At 45.9% G+C, this 19,533-nt stretch overlaps 1 protein-coding gene across 1 annotated transcript; it reads left to right on the plus strand.

Annotated features, from left to right (window-relative positions):
* The first annotated feature begins 221 nt into the window (after window positions 1-221).
* Window positions 222-12,215, plus strand: stk17al (serine/threonine kinase 17a like). Its single transcript, XM_070980285.1, has 7 exons — window positions 222-554; window positions 4,058-4,270; window positions 8,114-8,258; window positions 9,053-9,179; window positions 9,267-9,315; window positions 9,597-9,776; window positions 10,489-12,215. The coding sequence occupies exons 1-7, from the start codon at window positions 442-444 to the stop codon at window positions 10,778-10,780; spliced, it is 1,119 nt and encodes a 372-aa protein (XP_070836386.1). The 5' UTR covers window positions 222-441; the 3' UTR covers window positions 10,781-12,215.
* Window positions 12,216-19,533: the final 7,318 nt, after the last annotated feature.

Below are 19,533 nucleotides of genomic sequence, written 5' to 3' on the forward strand. Positions count from 1 at the left end.
TCACCATAAGAACTATTAAGCCAAAAATGCTAATAATAAGCTTTGTTTATTTTTGTGTACCTGCTCCAGTGAGCTCCTGTCACTTGAACGCACCACTTGCCAGCTGGCATGCACCTTGGGTCCGTCCCCTGCAGCAAATTCATTGGCTTCCGCTGCTGAGCGTCAGCGCAGGGGGGCTGGTCCGACAAGGAGTTTATTGTCAGGAATGTGTAGTAGCTCTCAAACTAATTTACCGCACCGACTGTGTCACACGCTCCCGCAGCGCACCGTCCTCCCGCTCGGGACGCGCTTACCGGATTATCTCTCAGTCAGTGGACACAGCAGCAGTTGGCTCTAATCGACCCTTTTTATCATGCGAGATTTTAGCTGAGCGCGTCAGAAAATCGCCTCTGTTGTGTTTTTTGGGTGGAAGAAGATTGTTTCCCGTCAAGCTCGACATCAATGCCAGATTCAGCAACCATGAGCAAAAACGGAATGGTGACAAAAATCCACACGAGGATAAGAAGTGACCCGTTCACAGCCAATTACGAGCTGGCCGGCAAAGAACTGGGCAGGTGAGTTTGTTTGTCGCATGAACGCTTTCCAGCAGGAAAACTGTGCGCTGTCTTTGGTTCTGCTGGCGAAATGGAATTCACAACAATGATAAGCTCGTGTAAATCTGGTAATCATATTAGATCTGCTCTCTGCACGTGCTAATGCAAAGAGTGTTAATTGAACATTTCCAATCCCGAATTCCATCCGTGCGCCAAGGCGCTGATGGAGACGCGCTTTGGCATGCGTAAAGGTAATGCGCCTTTGTGCGTCTTGGGTGAAAGTTTCAGAAAAGACTTAAGACCTTCTCATCACTTTGTTTAAAACGTTAAATGAGTTATCTGAAGGGCAGAAAGTGTGGTGCGGACTCAAACCTAAAAGTCTGCACTTGTCCACGCGCTGATTTTCACCCGTCAGTTGATGCTCACTTGTGTGTTCTAGGTGCTCCGACAGTGTGTGGTGGTGAAAACGTAAACTTCCTCACATGCCATGAGCTGAACTTAAGTTTAAGTTTGTAGTTATATTTCTAACTTGTCACAGCAGGTTATTGCAAGAGATGAAAGTGGCAAAATATACAAAAATGAGAGGACAGTATAAGAAAACATGGCTGCTTTTTGAACCCTGGTGGTGTATGGGTCCTCCCGTCCCGTACCTGTTTTCCAGGAGATGCCCCATTTACACCATCTGCTTCTTTTCTCTGTCTCTCTTCAGCCAAATGTATTTCTTGGGTCACTCTCACTGGTGAGTCAGTACAGTAGATAGAGAAATGCACATTCCAGTGATATTTAATTGGGATTTCCCCAGATGACAATTACTGTCCTCAAAAAGCATTTTGAATTAACACACGGAGCTGCAGTCGACTTCTTGGGTTTCACTTAAACCCACAGCTGGTTGATTGCCGTTTGTGCCAATTCTGCATCTGTTGCTATAATTCCAGTTTTCGCTGTAAGTTTGCTCCACTGCAGAGTGCGGTGGAGCGGGCTAAATAAAGAGTGTTGGCAGCAGCCAGTTTTCCTTGTCAGACATCCTGGGACAGCAGCCAGGAGCTACGGGGGGTTGGCTGGAGGCTACCTATGAAGTGTATGCCACAGCAGCCTCGAAACACCCCTCTCCTGCCTCTCACTCTCATACTTCAACCTTACATCCTCCTTCTCTCCTCTTCCCATGAGTCCAGCCCAACAACATCCTGAGATCAGGCCTCATAATCGCATTAAGCGCAGGAATGCACATAGTGCTGCATGCCAGCAGATCAGCTATATGGTCTGTACATTAGGGGGGATGTTGACCATATTAGAACTCGCTGGGTTGAATTCTTCCACCAAGTCTGTCAACTCTCTTTAAGTTTAAAGGGGCAATAAGGCTCATTCGCCGCATTTTCAAAACCTTCTCATCGTGAGGCTTTGCATTATGATGAGTTGTGGTCCCCCTGCAGACCCGTGCACAAACATATGTTGTGGTCAGGTCAAAAGCAGGAAGAGGAACTCATGTTGTGTGTCAGTCTGTCTGTGAAACAGGCAAATGAGTGCTGTGGCGGTTGACATTTCTCATTTCACTTCAGACATGAGTCAGTGCCCCGCTGAGGGAGACAAAGGCAGACTCCAAAGGAAACCAATTTCTCAATCAAATTATCACAATCTCCAGTGCTGAGAGGAATTAGTTTTGTGCGTCACAGTTAAGATTATGATTGATGACAGACTAGTTCCAGACAGTTTAGACGAGCTAGCTTCTGCTGAGGATAACCCTGCAAATGAGCTGTTTGATCTGCATAATTGTGTTTGGGGATCCAGGCAGAAGGTTTGAGAAAGCACTCATTAGTGTGAGTCAGAGTTTGGTTGACTTTTTCCTCCAGCAACAAGCTTTTTACTGCAAAAAAAGGAAACCTAATGTGTAAAATGTTATGTTTAAGCGCTGTGATGCTATGTACAGGAAGTTCTGTGCATCTGCCAAGTAGCCCGGCCAGAGTGTGAACGTAGCCGGCTGGAAGATGGCCATGTTCAGTAACCTCTGACCTGTTGTCAGCCTTTGAAAAGACCCCCTGTTGCTCCTTTCCGTGGCCACCGGTCATTCCTTTTCTTTCCATATGTAGTTCCCAGCCCACAGTGAGCTGCTCCGAACTTGGCTAATTAAGGATGAAAAGGCTCTGACGGCTTTTGCCTTTTCACTCAGAACAATGAGTCGTCACCATTCTGCGAAACTGGGAAACGGCAAAAGGGAAGAAACGGGCCTCGCAGCAGCCGGGGCGGTAGCCAAAACAGAACCGGGCTCTGGCCAGAACAGTTGCTGTTTTTGGTCCACAGCGCAGTGGGCTTGGAGTAACGCTGTGTGGGAAAATGACTGGCACCACGCTGACTGGACCTCTCTGACTTGGCCACTTCATTTAGATTCTGCCCAGCTCTCAGTCATCTTGTCACATCCTGCGGTCACTCTTCCTAAGCCTTCTGCTACATATCTGTATTGTGTAGCTCATTAAAACGTTGGCATTTCAGTTGGACGTAGATGTTGAGGTTACAGTGTCCATTTTAGCATGCTGCTTAGGCTCCAACCTGACTGTAACAGCAGTGACCCCCTGCCTGGCCTCCCCAGCTGCGGTCAGGTGGGTGGTCCTGGTCTCGGGGCTGCCTTGTTGGCCGACTGGTCAGCTTTTGTATGATTGTCAAAGTAGAAACAGGCTCTGGCCGAGGGTCTGGGGCGGAGGTGTCAACACAAATCCATTTGTCCCTGCTGCTGTCAGCTGTGAAGAAAGGGAAGTGAACCAGGCCTCATTATCAGCCTGGGAGGGGATGGCTGGCGATTGTGGTCGCCCTGACTCAGAGAGGCAATTCTGCACACATCAGACATCCTGCCCACACCCACGGCTGACCCTTAACACCTCCTGTGAATCCATCAATGTATATGCAGAAAAATGAATGGAGGTGATGAGGTTGTAAAAGTGTCTTGTTTTTATAATCTTGTGTTTTAATCAGCGACATCCAGCAAGCCAGCTGCTGCGTCTTTGTTTTGGTCTGATCTACAAAGTGGCCTCAGCATTATCAGGTCCCTGCCTAGTATTCAGCAGCTCCTGCCAAAAACCGTCAGCCTTATCTGCCTCCTGTCAGACTCTGCTGAAGGCTAGAGGAAGAGGAGGAAAAAGGGGGCAAGCTCCACTGAATCTAAAGTCTGAGCCGTCAGTGGTCGATTGCAGTGGGCTGCATTTTCAAATGATGCCACTTAACCTTCTTATCTCTGAGCCGAGCTTGAACCTCGCCCACAGTGCTGCCCTCGTGGCTGGTTGGCGGGTTTTTCCAAACGTCGTGCACTGTAATCTCGGCTTCACATCATAGCGGTTTAACTGTCATGAGAATGTCCAGTAATTTTAGCCTTTCATTTGCTGCAGTTGAATTGGCCTAAATTTAATCCAGTGGTCCAGTTGGCTACTTGGACACAGAACAGAACCATCGCTGACCAAATATATTCGAAAGCCCAGTAATGTGGCTGTGATTATTCTGCCGTCTCACTAATCACTCTCTCTCCCCTCTTTGTTTCTCAGGGGAAAGTTTGCGGTGGTAAAAAAGTGCATTGAGAAGGCAACGGGGAAGCAGTACGCTGCCAAGTTCCTGCGAAAGCGACGGAAGGGCGAGGACTGCCGCATGGACATCTTAAACGAGATCGCCGTGCTGGAGCTGGCCAAAGCAAACCCCTATGTGGTGGGGCTGCATGAGGTCTACGAAACCAACAGCGAAATCATCCTCGTTCTGGAGTGGTAAGACAATCCTGAAGATATTACAGAAACAACACAAAGGTCTATAAAAGTTTAAAACACCCCCGCAGCGCCGTTTATATTACAGGAAAGCTATGGTGGTGATCTAAAGGGCCTTTTAAACTGTCCTCACTTGACATTGTTTGAGCCATGCCAGGAAAACTGGAGTAAAATGATGAGGCTCTCAATCGTTAGGGAGATGAAAATCCTGTAATCATCACTCACTGAAAAACTTTCCATGACTGGAGTTTTTCTAATGGAGAATGTTTGAGGGATTTGAGGACACCAAACTGGCTTCAGTGAACCCCCTAACACATTCATTCATTTCTACTTGATAAGCAAGTTTCTGAGTTGGGGAAAATTTCACATCAAATGTCAGATACGCATCGTGCAGCATGCGGCGCTCTGTATGACGGGAATGTCACGGCTGTCATGTTTCATGAGAATTCTCAGCTTTTGTTTATCTGTCAGATCTGTGAAAAGAAAAAAAACCACTTCCTCATTTAGAGTCCTGGTTGCTGAGTGAACAGCTGCATGTCACTCAAGTCTTTCTCACCTCAAGAAAAAAAAAAAAAAGACAACAACCCACACACGTGTGAGATGTGTAGCTTCGCTCTATTGTTGCATGAACTCTTCCTTAAATGGAAATTGTCTCTCTCTCTGCGGTTAGCCGCTCGTGTCGTCGTAGCCTCAACACCTCGATTTCTCATTGTGCTGAATGGCTGTGGGGAACTGCCACTTTAAATGCCGATGTGCCTGCACCGTTCGCACTGTGTGAAAACAGCAATGTCAGGCTACAAATGAGTCAGTTAGACTTCACTGTGAGAACATATTGTTTAGTACTTGAGACAGTATGTTGCCTGTCAACATGCAGGTGAACGGGTGAGCGGCTGAATCCAGCTGCACGCTCAGTGACCCAGTAAAGTCATCCCGTCTGTCTGTCTGTCTGTCTGGCTCTGGTCTGTTGTGGTTGGGTGTTAAATGACATGATGCATATCCAGTAAGTGTTCTCTGACTGCTCTAGCCTCTAATTAGGATTTGGATAGGACATGTAGCATCTTAATTACCTTGCTAGCCTCGTTACAGGGAGATAACGCTCTGCAATTACACTTGAACCATGTCCTCCTGACCACGTTCCTGAACTGCTCGCTGTTCAGGAAGGAAGCCCTCTCCTGCGCAGTCCTCAGTAGTCCTCCCCGTCCCAGACGTGGAATGCCTCCGCAGAACAAAGGCCTCTCTGTTGGGGGGGCCGTGTTTGACCTCTGACTGAAGTGTGAAAGGGGAAGTAGCACCACAGTTCACCCCTGCATGCCTGCAGAGAAAACATGGCAGGAGGTCAGTCCGCGCTGATCCATAGTTCCTCTTCGGCTGCCAAATGGAGCTGCACCGGCAAGTCTTTGAGCGTGAAATCAAACAGCCTGCACACCTGCAGTATTTTATCACTTAAAGGACTCAATTTTTAAATGTCAGCTCATGCTTTTGTCAGTTATTACCTAATGCAGGGCACAGTTGTCCTAAAAGCTGCAGGAGCGTTCGCAGACAGACCCCTGGCTGCTGAAAAGCTGCATCTTCAAACTGTCTGACCTCAGAATGAGTTTCAAGAATTGCAAGCCATTTTCCATTTCCTGTGGGTTTAAATGTAAGCAGCAAGCAAGGCTCCCTAAAGTAGCACACCACCGCGCTCGTATAAAGTGCCGCGCACACACACACACACACACTTCTCATAGCCACAACCACATCCTTGGTAATGTCAGAGAAATGGAAGCGAGAAGTTGAATTCTAATCATCTTTGTAAGTGTAGCTCCAGCGTGCGTCAGTACCACAGAAAACCCCAGAATAATGACTAGTTGGAGAGATTTTGATGAAAAACGAGCGTGCATCACCTCTGAAACTGCACAGTAGCTGAAACAGATGATCTCCAGGAAGCACAGTCTTTCATTTCCTGCTTTCCTACACATACAGAAATGTAATTGTTAAAAAGTGCAGCATGCTGGAGTCCCGTCCAGACAATTCAGCCCACAGTCGGGTTGCACTTGCGGTGACACGGTGCTGATAAGGTGACGTCAGTAAGCACCCAGCTTGGTGGTCAGCCAAGAAGGGCTTTGACTTCAATGCTTCTCCTACAGAACTAAAAGGAGGTTGACTCGGTTTACCACTTTAAAATATTTTTAATATCCGCTTCTTTTAGGCTCATCTGCTCTCTTGCCTTCAAATGGTTGTTTAGCCGCTGCGGGTTTTTTCTTGCAGCTCTGTGCAGCGGAGGATGTCTCCTGCGCGCTCTGAAGTCGTGTGTACGTTAAGTCTCCTGGAAGGAGAGCGCGGAGACAATATTTAGACTTCAGGGAAGTATCAGATCATTCCTAAGTGCTTGGCCAGAACGTGTGCAGTCTGTTGAATTTAAACAAGCTGGTCTTTATCAAGATTTTAAATCTCCTCAGGTCCTCTCCTGACAGCTTAATGAAGCTTTTGAAATACGTCGCCATGTCAAGCCTTTAATTGATCAGACAGGTGATGTAATAGGTCAAATTCCTGTTAAGTTGACAGATTCATTTTCTATTTAACGCTTAAGAGGCATGAGGATTCATTCTATTGCAGTTTTCAGCAATTGACACATCTGTCAAACCACACTCACGTGTTTCTCATTTCCTCTCCTAAATGAAAACACTAACACCAGACTTGCTCGCATTTAGCAAAAATGTGCAGATCAGAGTAAACAGATGCGCAGTGCCACTGCTCTCTAAACACTTTGAGGATTGTCAGATGGGATTGAGCATGTTCGCACCAAGCCGGGTAGGTGGCAGGTCAAGTATTTGGTGCTGGGAGCAAAAAAAGAAAAGATTATATGGACCAATGACGGATATCCTCAAAATCCTCAAAAAACATGGGTGCTATTTTCACAGCTGAGGATAGTAAAGAGTGCAGGGTTAGGAGGCTAACAGGAGATTGGGTGGTGCTGGTTATGTAACCGTGGTGCTCAGGGCCTGGTCCTTGACTTTTCCTCTGAAGATGAAAACCATGTGTGTCATCTAAATCCCCCACACATGGCTCTAGTTTTTGGGGTGAACTGTCAGCTTCAGGCATAGATCTGACTGATGGAGCATCCAACCTAAATCCACCATGTCTCCACTTTACTTAACTTTGTTACACAAGTGCAGCAAGACCAGGCAGGAGTCTGACTATTCCCTCCACAAAAATGCAGGGAGTCACCAATGAGTTGTCTAATTGCTAAATTCCAAAGACGGATAATCCCTTACGCCTAAATTGTGCTGCACCTTTCAGTGTCCAGTTCCCAAATTCACACGTTCAGAAGTTTGCTTCTGTTTGCCCTGTTTTGATTTAGTAAGTTGACCTGCAGTAAATCAGGCTGTGTAAGGCCATATCTGGACCTGCTGTACGCTGATATGACCATTCTTATCCCCTATAATATTCCTGGAAAGGGGCAGGTACATGCAGAGGTGGAGTATCTAGATTTAGATTGAGTCATGTTAGACTCAGTGTGTGGATATGGGTGGACTTCTTGCAACCAAGCCAAAGTACACTAATGAGGAGACTGGCTGTTATGTAATTTTAAAGAAAGTGGAAATGACTTTGGGTTTGTTCACCAAAATTGTCCTAATGGGATGGGCTGGAATTTGCTATTGTCAGCTTGAGCAATATCAAACTGAGAGGAAGGGCGTGTTTGTACAGTTTAAGGTACAGTTTATTATAACAAGTTAAAGTGAATAATCAGAACTGAAAGTAAGCCAAGCTAAACTCCGCGGAATGGCTATCCACGCACAGTTCCTGTCTTCTCATCTTTATCCTTGTTTTGTTTTCTCACTTTTCCTTCCTGTGCTTTCCTTTCAGCGCCGCCGGTGGCGAAATCTTCAACCAGTGCGTCGCCGATAACGACGAGGCCTTCACAGAGAAAGATGTGATCCGGCTGGCCAAGCAGATCCTGACAGGGGTGGCCTTCCTGCATCGGAACAATGTGGTGCACCTGGATCTGAAGGTGAGCGTGCTGAAAGACGATATGACAGTCTATTCCCTGGAGTGGAAGACTGATTTCTGTTACACAACCGCAGCTCATTCAGTGTGTCACGACCCTGTTCCCACGAGGGCACGTTCGGCAACTATGAACTATTTTTCTTTCGGGGCCCTGAGGTAACCCAGTCATCGCTGGGGCTTTCTTTCCGCCCGAGCCTCTCAGAAGTTAACCGAGTATCTGGTGTCTCATTTCACATGTTATATGAGTGTTTAAAAAGCGACTGAAAGAGCTGCATGCGGTCTGGGTTAAATGCAGTTCACGTAGCAGCACTGATGCTTTAAAACATTTTGATATTTATCCACATGGTGTGAGAATAAGTGTCCTGAAGAGGTGAATCTCACACACTCTTCAGTCCCTCTTGAGGTCTGAGAGACTGCAGCGGTCCAGGCCTGATAGCTGGCCTTGGCCTGTCTCCTCCTGTGTTTATCTTAGAGGTTCAAACCACCTCTGGCTCGTCTGAACCACGATTAAGCACAGTTGTACGTACGCTACAGTACTTGTACACACAAACCTTGGAGCCATCCTAGTGGTTGGCAGGGATATCCTGCTTGTTTTCAGTCATCTGATTGGTTTAGAGGATGATCTCACAGCAGCAGCTTAATGCTGACTGACGAACCAGACCTCAAATCCTCTTGGGACCATTTACCTCAAATACATTAACTCAGTCACACTGACACGTAAAGAACAACCTCAGGCGTCTTGAATAATCATTAATCATTACGTAACACCTCTCTAATCTGTGCGTGTGTCCTCTTCAGCCACAGAACATCTTGCTGACGAGTGCCAGACCTCTGGGGGACATTCGTATTGTGGACTTTGGCTTGTCCAGACGCATGGACAGCATCACAGAAGTCAGGGAGATCCTGGGTACCCCAGAGTATGTGGGTGAGTCCTGCTTCCAGGCCTGAGAAATACCAAGGATCACCTGTGCCTTTTATCATGACTAAATGGGGCCCCGTGTTTCTGTTGCAGCACCGGAGATCCTGAACTATGAACCCATCAGCACTGCGACAGACATGTGGTGAGTGTGTCACTGTAGTTCATGAGACTATTTCCACTCATTTTAGTGGGTGCCATGCAAAACTCATTTAGTCTGCGCTTCGCTTCTGGGAATAAAGACATATTCAAGACAATGACATCACCTCTAATGTGTAAAAGACAGTCTAGACCTCTGACCGCTTTGCTTTATACTTGCATTTAATTAATGATTAACTGCAGCACAGTGGCAGACAGCCAAATCTGTTGTGTTAAAGTGTGTCACAAAGCATAACCTCCTGCCCTTCTGTCCTCTTTCTCTAACAGGAGCATCGGGGTCCTGACCTACGTCATGCTGACGGGCGAGTCTCCCTTCCTGGGAGACGACAAGCAGGAGACATTCCTCAACATCTCCCAAGTCAACGTAGACTACTCGCAGGACACGTTCGAGGGGATCTCCTCGCTGGCTGTTGACTTCATCAAGTCCCTGCTGGTTAAAAACCCCAGGTGAGGCTGCAGATATGGTCAGATGATTATGGCCAAAAGCATCACTTCGAGCTCATTTGCAGGATGTGAGTCAGGTTCACGCCGGCCCGGAAATACATCCGTATACGCTGAAATGAGTGTGTGTGGTAACAAGATTTGCGTCACATAAGCGACAAGTCATTTCCTCTTTCTGTAAATGGTTGCAGCTCACCTCACTTTTAAAAAGAAAAGACTTTTTAGGCCAGTATCTTGTTTTGACATTGTACCAAACAGTGATGGACCAGAGTGTCGCCGTGATAAAAAAGAGAATAGCTGAACTAAGGGGATTTTCAAGGGGAGCTATGTGACCATATTTCTGATCAACTTAACTCTAACCAGAGCTCTGAATCAGCCCTTAATTTGTCACCACAATTTGTAGATGAGAAGCAACAGCAGCTTCTGTCTCTCATCCAGAGCCATAATCTCCACTCAGTATCGTTTAATTGCAGCAGATTACTGGTAGCGCTGGAAAAAGTGGGAGATTCCTCAGTGTTTGAGTAATCAGTGAGGGATGGAGGGGAAAAAATCTTGAGAGCAAAAAGTGCTTTTTTTTGTGGGCTTCCAAACCAAATGTTGAAAAGGAATATGGCAGACGTCGGATCGGGTGAATCGGAAGATCCAGGCAATCCATCGGTTATGTAAACTCTTCGGGAATTTCCACTCATCCGCAGTGTTATTGTGTTTGTGTGTACAGGAAGAGGGCCACAGCAGAAGAAGGCCTCAACCACCCCTGGCTGAACTCGCTCCCCCATCCCCACTCCCACCCGCACCTCCACGCTACGTCGGCCTCCTCTTTGGACGAGCCGGAGACGAGCCAGTCGGAGTCGGAGCCCGAGAGCCCGGCTCCATCACCCGAGCTGGACTTGATCGAGTCGTACCTCATGTGCCCGGGCCAGGGTGAGCTGAAGACGGGCCGTGATGCCTTCTCCTTCAGCGAGCCCCCGTTTCCCACGCGGCCGGAGATACAGCAGGAGCTCATCTGCTGAGCGGGGGTTCCACAGGCGGAGGGCGGTTGAACGAACTCCGCGGAGCAGACGCTGAAAGCCAGTGAGCCTGCAGCTTCTCGGTCTTGATCTGACTCAGGGCCGTGCTATATGGATGCTGCACGCCTGCTGCTGGCTGCTTCTACTGCTGTGATGTCTGTGAGGTTGGCCTGTGTGTAGTTTGATACCTCTGTGTGTGATTTATGATTGCATGGAAGGAATGCGAGAGGAATGAAGACGCAGGAGAAAAGAGCGAGAGAGGACACACTTCGCACGTCGCAGGACTGCACCGCTGCCTTAAAAGTGACAGAACTGAACTGGGATCAGCTTTACACTGTGGCCAGCTCACCCCTGCACACACACTGGTTTCTCTTTTTACCCAATTAGCCTTTCGAACTGGGTTTCAGAAGAGACGCAGCCTGACTTCACTCGCTGCGTGCTCTCATCCAAACAAGTTACGCTTCAGCTGACCCAGACATATCTTCTGTGATGAGCTTTGTTGAAGGAAGTAAAGGGTTTTTGCAGATGGCTCTACTTAACAAAAGAATTAAAGCAACGGACAGCTCCTGAAGCCAGACTGTTCCACCGTTGTATGTCTATTTATGTGTATTTGTTATACCACTTCACCCCCTTGTTTAAATACACAAAGCCACATCAATGCCTGAGTTTAAGTTGGAAATAGTAGCATTCTTTATTCTTAAGGACAATCTTGAGCACTTTTTATTTTGTCATCAGACTTTCATGTAATAGTAAGAAACCAAAGGCTCATCAAGCACAGTCAGCTGTCACACAATGTACTGTACATATTACCCATTTTCCACCACTCACTGTTCTTTTTTTCACAAATGGGCCACTTTTCCAACCTCACCTCTGTGTTAATATTACAGTTTTTTTTTTTTTTTTGCTATTGCACAAGTTGCACAAGTCTTTTTTTGTACTTAACGAGCGAGGTTGCCACTAGATTTCTTGCTCTTCAGATATTGTGAAAACATCGTTCTTGGAAAGAGGGAATGGCAGAGGTAGAAAGCGACTGTTTAGCTTTGTTGCTATGTTTGTAATAGATGAATGTGGTCAAGAGAGAGGCGCAGATTTGTATAAATATGTGATGTTTGCCTTTTAGATGCTTGGGAGCAAAGAAACTGGGAAGAATTTTACAAAAAAAAGTACTGAAATGTATATTGTGAGTTAGTATTAAGATTAATCTGAAAAAATAATTGATGTTTTTTTTTACCATTGTATGAATGTTAACATCATTATAATGTGTCTTATTTTGTACGTTAACTTTTACTTACTCCTGTGTTGTTGTTGTTTTCTGCTCATGAATTTCAGGCAGGTTTGCACTTGTCCTTGTGGACGTTATGTTGAAATGAATAAATGTTGATGGCATGCATTGCAAAATGTAACGACGAAAAATACATGTGCATTTTGTATCAAACTCAAACTGTGCCTGTGTGTGTTATTGTTTTTGCAGCAATGAAATTCAACATTTGGCAGCGTCACTTTATTTTCCAAGCAGTTAACTTAGCTTATGACTCTCTCATTTCTCTGGGGATACATTCAGTTCAGTCTTATCTTAATTTAATTTTAGGGTTCAGTTACATCCAAACTACAAGTGGGAAACATTTTGATTTTTTTCTTCTGTTGTTTTTAGGCATGCTGCCCACATTTCTGTAAGACGATGCCGGTAAACCACTGAGGTCCATACTGAAACGTCTCAATAAGTGATGGATTGATTGTCATGAAATTTTACATTCATGGCCTCATGACTTAGGGATCCCCTGACTCTATAGAGCCACCAGCAGGTCAAAAAGTGGCCAAATATCTGCAGACATTCCCACCAGGCTCTGCTGTACATTTTTGTTTGGCTCTAATTAGCGAATATTAGCATGCTAACACACTAAACCATATCATACACTTGCTTAACATCAGCATGTTAGCATGCAGCCTCTGTTGTTTGTCTGAAAGCCTACCTGTGCCTACGCGCAGGCGGCCGCAAGTTAGCGTGGTTGTAGTCTTCTTCACTCCTACTTCCAGCAAAATCCATCAATGTGCTCCACAGAATGAACTTAGTGTTGCAGATTTCTATGCAAACTCCTGAAGGAAAGAGAAGTAGATTTAGATTTTTGATAGATAGAAGTAAATTAGCTTTTTGGATTTTTATTAAATAAACCCAATTTCAAGACGTTGGTCCAACTGATTTTACATTTCTGGCCTTGAGTGAAGACATTAGCATGTCAACACTATCAGTGGACCTCTGCTCTTGCAGCGTTCAGGTGCTGTATGTAATTTTACTGCGCTCACAGGTGTGTAACAAAGTAAAGAAAACTGGATGGTGCTTTTTGGATAAGAGACACTGTAAAGTGATGTAATGTCTGCTGGCAACCTCTCATCAGAGGTTGCATATGTCTATTACTGGCTTGTTATTTAACCAAAGATCACCATGCTCAGATTGTGTCATCTAAATGGTTTTTAGAGGCTTGACTTGATAAGCAACAATAGAGAAAAGTCAGACTTGTGTAACAGAGGCTTCAGGGTTTTTCCTCCTCTTATTTCCACTCTTTTTAGTCATCTTATGACCACTCAGAGTGACACAACTCTTTTCTATTATCTTTCTACATATCTTTTGTATCATCCCACCATATATTGCTATTCCTCTATGAACCCTTCTATTATCCCATAATGTTGCGGATAAAGACCGAAACCTTTCTGTGCTTTTCCAGTGTTTATAGCTCACCTGTCAGGAGAAGCAAACCTCATACCAAAACAGATTACATATGTTTGGACCCGATCACATGTGAGGCATCTGCTTTTCCTCTCAGCGTGTCTATTTAGAGAAAGAGAGCATCGTAAAGAAAAGGCCCTCTTTGGGCCAGTCTTCCATAAATATCCAGCAGCCTCTCTGAACAGGAAATGCCAGCATCCTGTGAAGAGGAACAGAGTCATGCTTTCCACTGTAGTAAAGTTTCTCTCTGTCTGTCCTCGTCTTTCGTGCACTCTTGTGCTTGTTTATTTGTGTCAGGTTAAACAATATCCCTCCCTGCCAATATCCTGAATGCTTGCTTTGATGTGTTCTTCCTCTCGCGGTGGGCACTGAGCCAGTCTTCGCCGTGGTCAGAAAGGAGAAGACGGGGCTCCCTGCAGGGTCCTGCTCCGGTGGCTCTTGGCCGGACGACCACTTCCCCTAAAGAAAATCCTGCACGGAGCTGAGGAATTCCAGAAATGTTCATAACTGGCCTCCTTTCTTTTTTCAAACCTCGTCCTTTATGCCTCTCTTCCCTCCTCGCCTCCTTATGGGGTTTGTTTTCTCAGTGGGAGGCGGCATTGTGTCCATACTACACACAGCACACACCCACACATACACACGCATACTGTAAACATGCACAGTTATTGAAGTGGTTGATTAAATGGCTGTTTCTCGGAAAGGACTCTTAAGATCAGTTGATGTGACTTTGATATTTAAGGTGACCATTAGAGGATGATTTAAGACAGATGTGGAGGCAGTTTGTGCTGTCTCCTGGCTGCTGAGTGCACCGTGAAGTCTGGCTTGACACCAAACGTACACAAAGACAAAAAGCTTTCTGCACCATGCAGATAACCTGCTCTCAACAGTCTCTGTGGATTGAAACTAAGGTCCTGCTTAATGGCTTTTGAAGGTTATCGGGCAGCAAATATTGCTTTTAAACATGATGCACATTACTCTGTGAGCTCCATTCATCTCTCTTGAGTCTGTGTAACAACAGTCAAAACAGATAACATTCATATAACATCACTGATTTTCCTTCCACTATAGGAAACCTGACATCTGCTTGGTTCTGAGATGTTTGTGCAGCAGGCACTGAACAGACATTTCATCACATGCTAACCAGCCATCCTACGGACTGTCTGCCAGCGCCTGCAGTCATAACACATTGATCCCTTGAGGTTCATGAAAATCCAAACTGAGATTTCAAAATGTAAACCTCTTGGGAAGCTGGAAAGGTCTCATTCTGCACCGCATAGGTCAAAAACAATCAGTTACATAACCAAAGATTGTTAACTGAAATGTTAACTCTGGGTTTTCCATCACAGCTTTGGGACGCGCTTTAAAAAAGGTCTGCAGTCAAGTATTTGCCGATGTAAAGCACTTTTCATCCTCCCAGTCAAATATCTCCTAGATGAATGCAGAAATGTGTTAAATAAAGTACTTCACAGATCATTAGAAAGTAAACAACAGCAGCACAGAGAGCTGAGTATATGGAGATGATGATACCCATGATGGCCAGAGGATGAAACCTACCTGACCTTTACCTTCTTAGCACCAGTTCAATGTTTTCCTTCAGTTTTATCCTGTGAAATGTGTCAACATCCACTGGACGGATCAGCACAAACCCTGGTGCAAACATTCACGGCCCCCAGATGCTAATAAGCAATAATTTAGCATGTTAAGCTAAGGTGGTGATCATGACATAGGTATTAAATGTGCTTAGCATCACTAGCATAGCTGTAGACATTTGCTTTTTTTTATCCTCTTCCTCTCCTGGTTAAAAGCACATTGGGTATTTTTTGGCACACATTGTGGTACATTGTGGTACTCTGTGATACTTTGTGCTGCGTTCTACTTTTACAACTGTGTGTGGCATTTCATTAAAAATGGTTTGACCCTAAAATCTTACCTGAACTGGGTCTGTCTTTGTATTCTAACCAGTCACACTGAGGCCAGTGGACATTAGATGTCCTACTGGAGTGCCCTTGAGTCTATTCCATCCTAGTGTTCTCTGTTCTGCTGCCGCCACCAATGGCCTGTTTCCATCACAGTTAGACATAAGTGAAGCGTTCCCGGCTCTTCGTGGCGTTCCTCTCTCTCCATCTGCCTGACCCTCCACACCTGTAGCTCCTCTGGCTGTCATGTTTTTCACTCGCCCTGTCTCTCTCAATCCCACTATCTCTAGATCTCTTTGAGTGCACCAGATTTCTCAGAAGTGGTTCCCTACACACCTTATATAATGGGGAAATTCCTTTACACTTATGTTCCTGATTATGCTGCTGTTACAGAGACAGCACACTCATGTCAGGGAGCTCAAAGTGTGTGTGTGTGTGTGTGTGTGTGTGTGTGTGTGTGTGTGTGTGTGTGTGTGTGTGTGTGTGTGTGTGTGTGTGTGTGTGTGTGTGTGTGTGTGTGTGTGTGTAATATCTATCCTCCAGGGTTTGTAAAACCTGCATCGGCCTTCTTCTCCAATTCTGTTCATCATTGAATTTTCACCTCTTCTATACTTTATCTATACACCCTCAGCTGACACCTTAAAAACTTTGACCTCCTACTTCCAGATCTTGGTGCAAACCTTCGAAAGGATCTTCAAGATCCACATAAAACCCAAAATAAACTCAGAGCTGCAGCCTTTTGATGCTGATGGATATCAACGGCTGGTGGAAGTGGACCTTAAGAGTAAGAAAACAAGAAAAAATCCTCACAGTTGCCTCAAATTCTGCCTCAAACGCTGCAGTATTTCATAGAGATAAAAACCAAACATGAGAAATCACAGCCTGGATGATGTCCTCCATCCTCGCTTATCAGGTGTTGACTGGAACAAACGATGGAGAACATTTCTTTCACGTGTCCCAGCAGTGCCTGCAAAAGAAAAACAGAAAAAGCGTTTCCAAAAGAGGCAAAACACTCGTAACCGCTGGTAATACGTTTCTCATGGTGGTGCATTCGCAGCAGCGAGGGAGGCAAATGCCTTTGGTTAAGCGGAGCTATTTATTCTGTCCCTGGAAACGGTTGAAGAACAACAAAAGCATTCTCAACAAAGAGTAGCTCGACCTGATGCTGCCGTCTGCGGTGACTATATCCTCCCTCACTGGGGGCAGAAACGGCACACACCACACTCAGAAAGCCACACAATAGGCAGACTGAGCTCAGGGAGAACTTTTCAACTCAAAGCTGTGTGAGGAACCCAACCAAAATAAGGGACGCTGCTAAGTTAATCCTTAAAAGGCTCAATTTTAATGTGGGTAAGCTCATGGAAATAACACTGCCAGCTCCGCTGTTTGGCTTCTCAAAACGCGGTGCACATGGATGCCCACTCACATGCGCTTAAACTGGAGTTTGTACACACAAACGCACAAACTGGCCAGCGTACCCACAGTGAACTCTGTCCGCTGACAGGGCTGGGAGGGAGTCCAGGTTTTCAGACTGACAGGGAACAGATTCTGGTGGTCTGGATCCTTTCGAGCTCTTGATTTTCAACCCAACAGCGCTCCTGTTGTTTACTACAGCGCCGGAGTGGGGAGTTATTTGGAGCGCGCACACACGAACACACACACACACACACACACACACACACACACACACACACACACACACACACATAACAAGTTATATTTGTATTTAGTGTTAAACACAGGAAAAGTTTAGATTTCATTACAGCAAAGACAAAGAGTCTACAGCCATACGAGCGGCTCTGTGAGGTTCACAATGCAAACACGGTGATGTTTATGTGGTGGTTTGGGAAATTCAGCGTACTGTGGAGAGGTGTGGGTCTTTGTTTCCTGCATGTTCCTTGTTGGCGGAGGCTGGGCGTGGTTCTCCAGGTGGCTTGGGAGCTGCCTCCAACTCAGCTGAGAGTCATCACAATCAAGCACAGCATAAAGAGTGGACTGCAGAGGCCTCAGTGCCAGATTGTTTCTGCTGCTTAGTGGTAGATTTGACCATTTACTAGTGCTTGATCTCCTGTGTGTGAGTTCCCCTGTACCGATCTCCAGCTCCAGCCTCTTGCCTCATGTCCACAACCATCACCACCTACTTTCACCTGTGCCTCTACCACCACGTGCCCTCTAACCCAGTCAGTAGTTCACAGACATCCTCATGGTGGCACTAAAGGAAAAGTCCAGGGGATCACTTAAGTCTGGTGGATTCCTCCTCTGGGAAGCATGTGCGTCTGTATAAAGATTTCATGGCAATCCATCCAGGAGTCAATGAGATATCAGTCTGGACCAAAGCGGTCGAAGGACAAATAGAATAACAGCCACTGCCATCTGCCATCCCCTGAGCTGCGTCACTGTGGCTGAAAACTTGATAATGTGTTTACTTTAGTAGACGACTCCTTTAGTTTGGAACCCATGCATGGCTGCTGATCTCCTGACTGAGATGAATCTATCACTTGTGCTTGAGTGTTCGGAGAAGTGCTTGTATTTGTAATAAAGGCGTATGGTGGCACAGTGTTGCCTCACAGCTAGAAGGTCCCAGGTTCGATTCCCGCTTGGGGCGCTGGGGAGCGTGTCCTCCGCCATGCCTTTGGTGCCTGCAGCCCTTTATCTCGAGGAAGGGGCCTTTCTGTGTGGAGTTTGCATGTTCTCCTCCACAAAAAACCCACTAAAAAACATGCAAGATAATCACCACCTGACCATTGGTGACGAAAAAGGAACTGGGTCCCCGGGCGCCGCTGTCGGCTGGAGGCCCACCGCTCCTGGTCTGCCGTGGAGGAAGGACTTACCAGGATGGGTCGAATGCAGAGGAATAATTTCACTGAAGCATGTGCATGATGTGTTGTTGTTGTTGTGTGCTTCAAAGCATGGCATGTACATATGTTGTGATTAATAAAGTAAACTTCTTCTTCTTCTTCTGCTTCTTGCAGCAGCAACGACTTCCCGTTTCAGGTTAATTCGTGTCGGCGGTGTGAGCTCATTTGTCAGTGTTATGGGTTCTGTGGGTAAAGAGAGAAACAAGACTCCTTTTCAGGAACGTTCTGTGACTTTTCAGTGGAACTTGTTGCCTCCAGGAATATTTCCAAGGTTTCCTGGAGCCAGGGAAGATTAATTAGTCAGAAAGTTAACTGTCACATCTTTTTATGTGATTGTCACTTGTTTTTTTCTTCCTCCTCATGTTCCTTTTCTCCTGTTTTCTTTTTTTTCAGTGTGTTATGAAACACAGAGGTATGGAGATGTGTGTGTGTGTGTGTGTGTGTGTGTGTGTGTGTGTGTGTGTGTGTGTGTGTGTGTGTGTGTGTGTGTGTGTGTGTGTGTGTGCACCCCACATTGTCACTGCTGTCAAATTTTCATATTGTCTTGAAGCTTCCTGATGTAATCGGCCAAATCGGTGTGTGAAAAAAGAGCCTGGAAACAATAGCTGGGGGTCAGACGGGTCGTGGAAAACTGTTTGAGGAACAATGTTATCTGGAGACCTGGTAATAAAATCCCAGGAGTGTGGAAAGGTACGAGCCCTCCGAGGAAAGAGCCGCTTCCGCTCTCTCAGACTCACCTGGGCCTTCTAACTGAATGGACTTGCTTGTCAGTCATGTCGGCATGAACCACCTTTACCTTCTCTGTCTGTCAGCCACAATCACTCCTGATGTGACAGCCTGTGGCAACACGGCAGGCTTTATTTCTACAGATGAACGTCAGGACGGATCAAGACCTTTAAGTGACGACAGCCCTGTCAGCACTGACAAACAAACTGCATGCCATCCGCAAAGCCACGCCGATGATGGCCTGTCGACTGGTCCTGATGAGAAAATCTCAAAAACTATTGGATGGATTGCCTTGAAATTTAGTGCAGACATTTATGGTGCCCAGAGGATGACTCCTAATGACACCGGTGATCCCCTGACTTTTCCTCGAGAGCCATCTTTGGGTCAGATTTTAACTGCGTCCAATACTTTGGTTTATCAGCAGCGGCAAAACTTGCATTCTCATCTTCCTGCTAACTAGCAAATGTTAGCATGCTAGCATGCTAAAAGATGGAAAATATTACATTTGTTAAATATTAGCCTGTTAGCATGCTG

This window comes from Chaetodon trifascialis, chromosome 15 (genome assembly GCF_039877785.1).
Source record: "Chaetodon trifascialis isolate fChaTrf1 chromosome 15, fChaTrf1.hap1, whole genome shotgun sequence".
In the NCBI taxonomy this organism is placed as follows: Eukaryota; Metazoa; Chordata; class Actinopteri; order Chaetodontiformes; family Chaetodontidae; genus Chaetodon; species Chaetodon trifascialis.

Excerpts from the sequence above, each read along its gene's own strand:
- stk17al (XM_070980285.1), top strand. The coding sequence starts at position 442 with ATGCCAGATTCAGCAACCATGAGCAAAAACGGAATGGTGACAAAAATC. Across the intron at positions 8,259-9,052 it reads TGGTGCACCTGGATCTGAAG|CCACAGAACATCTTGCTGAC; the intron begins GTGAGCGTGCTG and ends TGTCCTCTTCAG. Across the intron at positions 9,316-9,596 it reads AGCACTGCGACAGACATGTG|GAGCATCGGGGTCCTGACCT; the intron begins GTGAGTGTGTCA and ends TTTCTCTAACAG.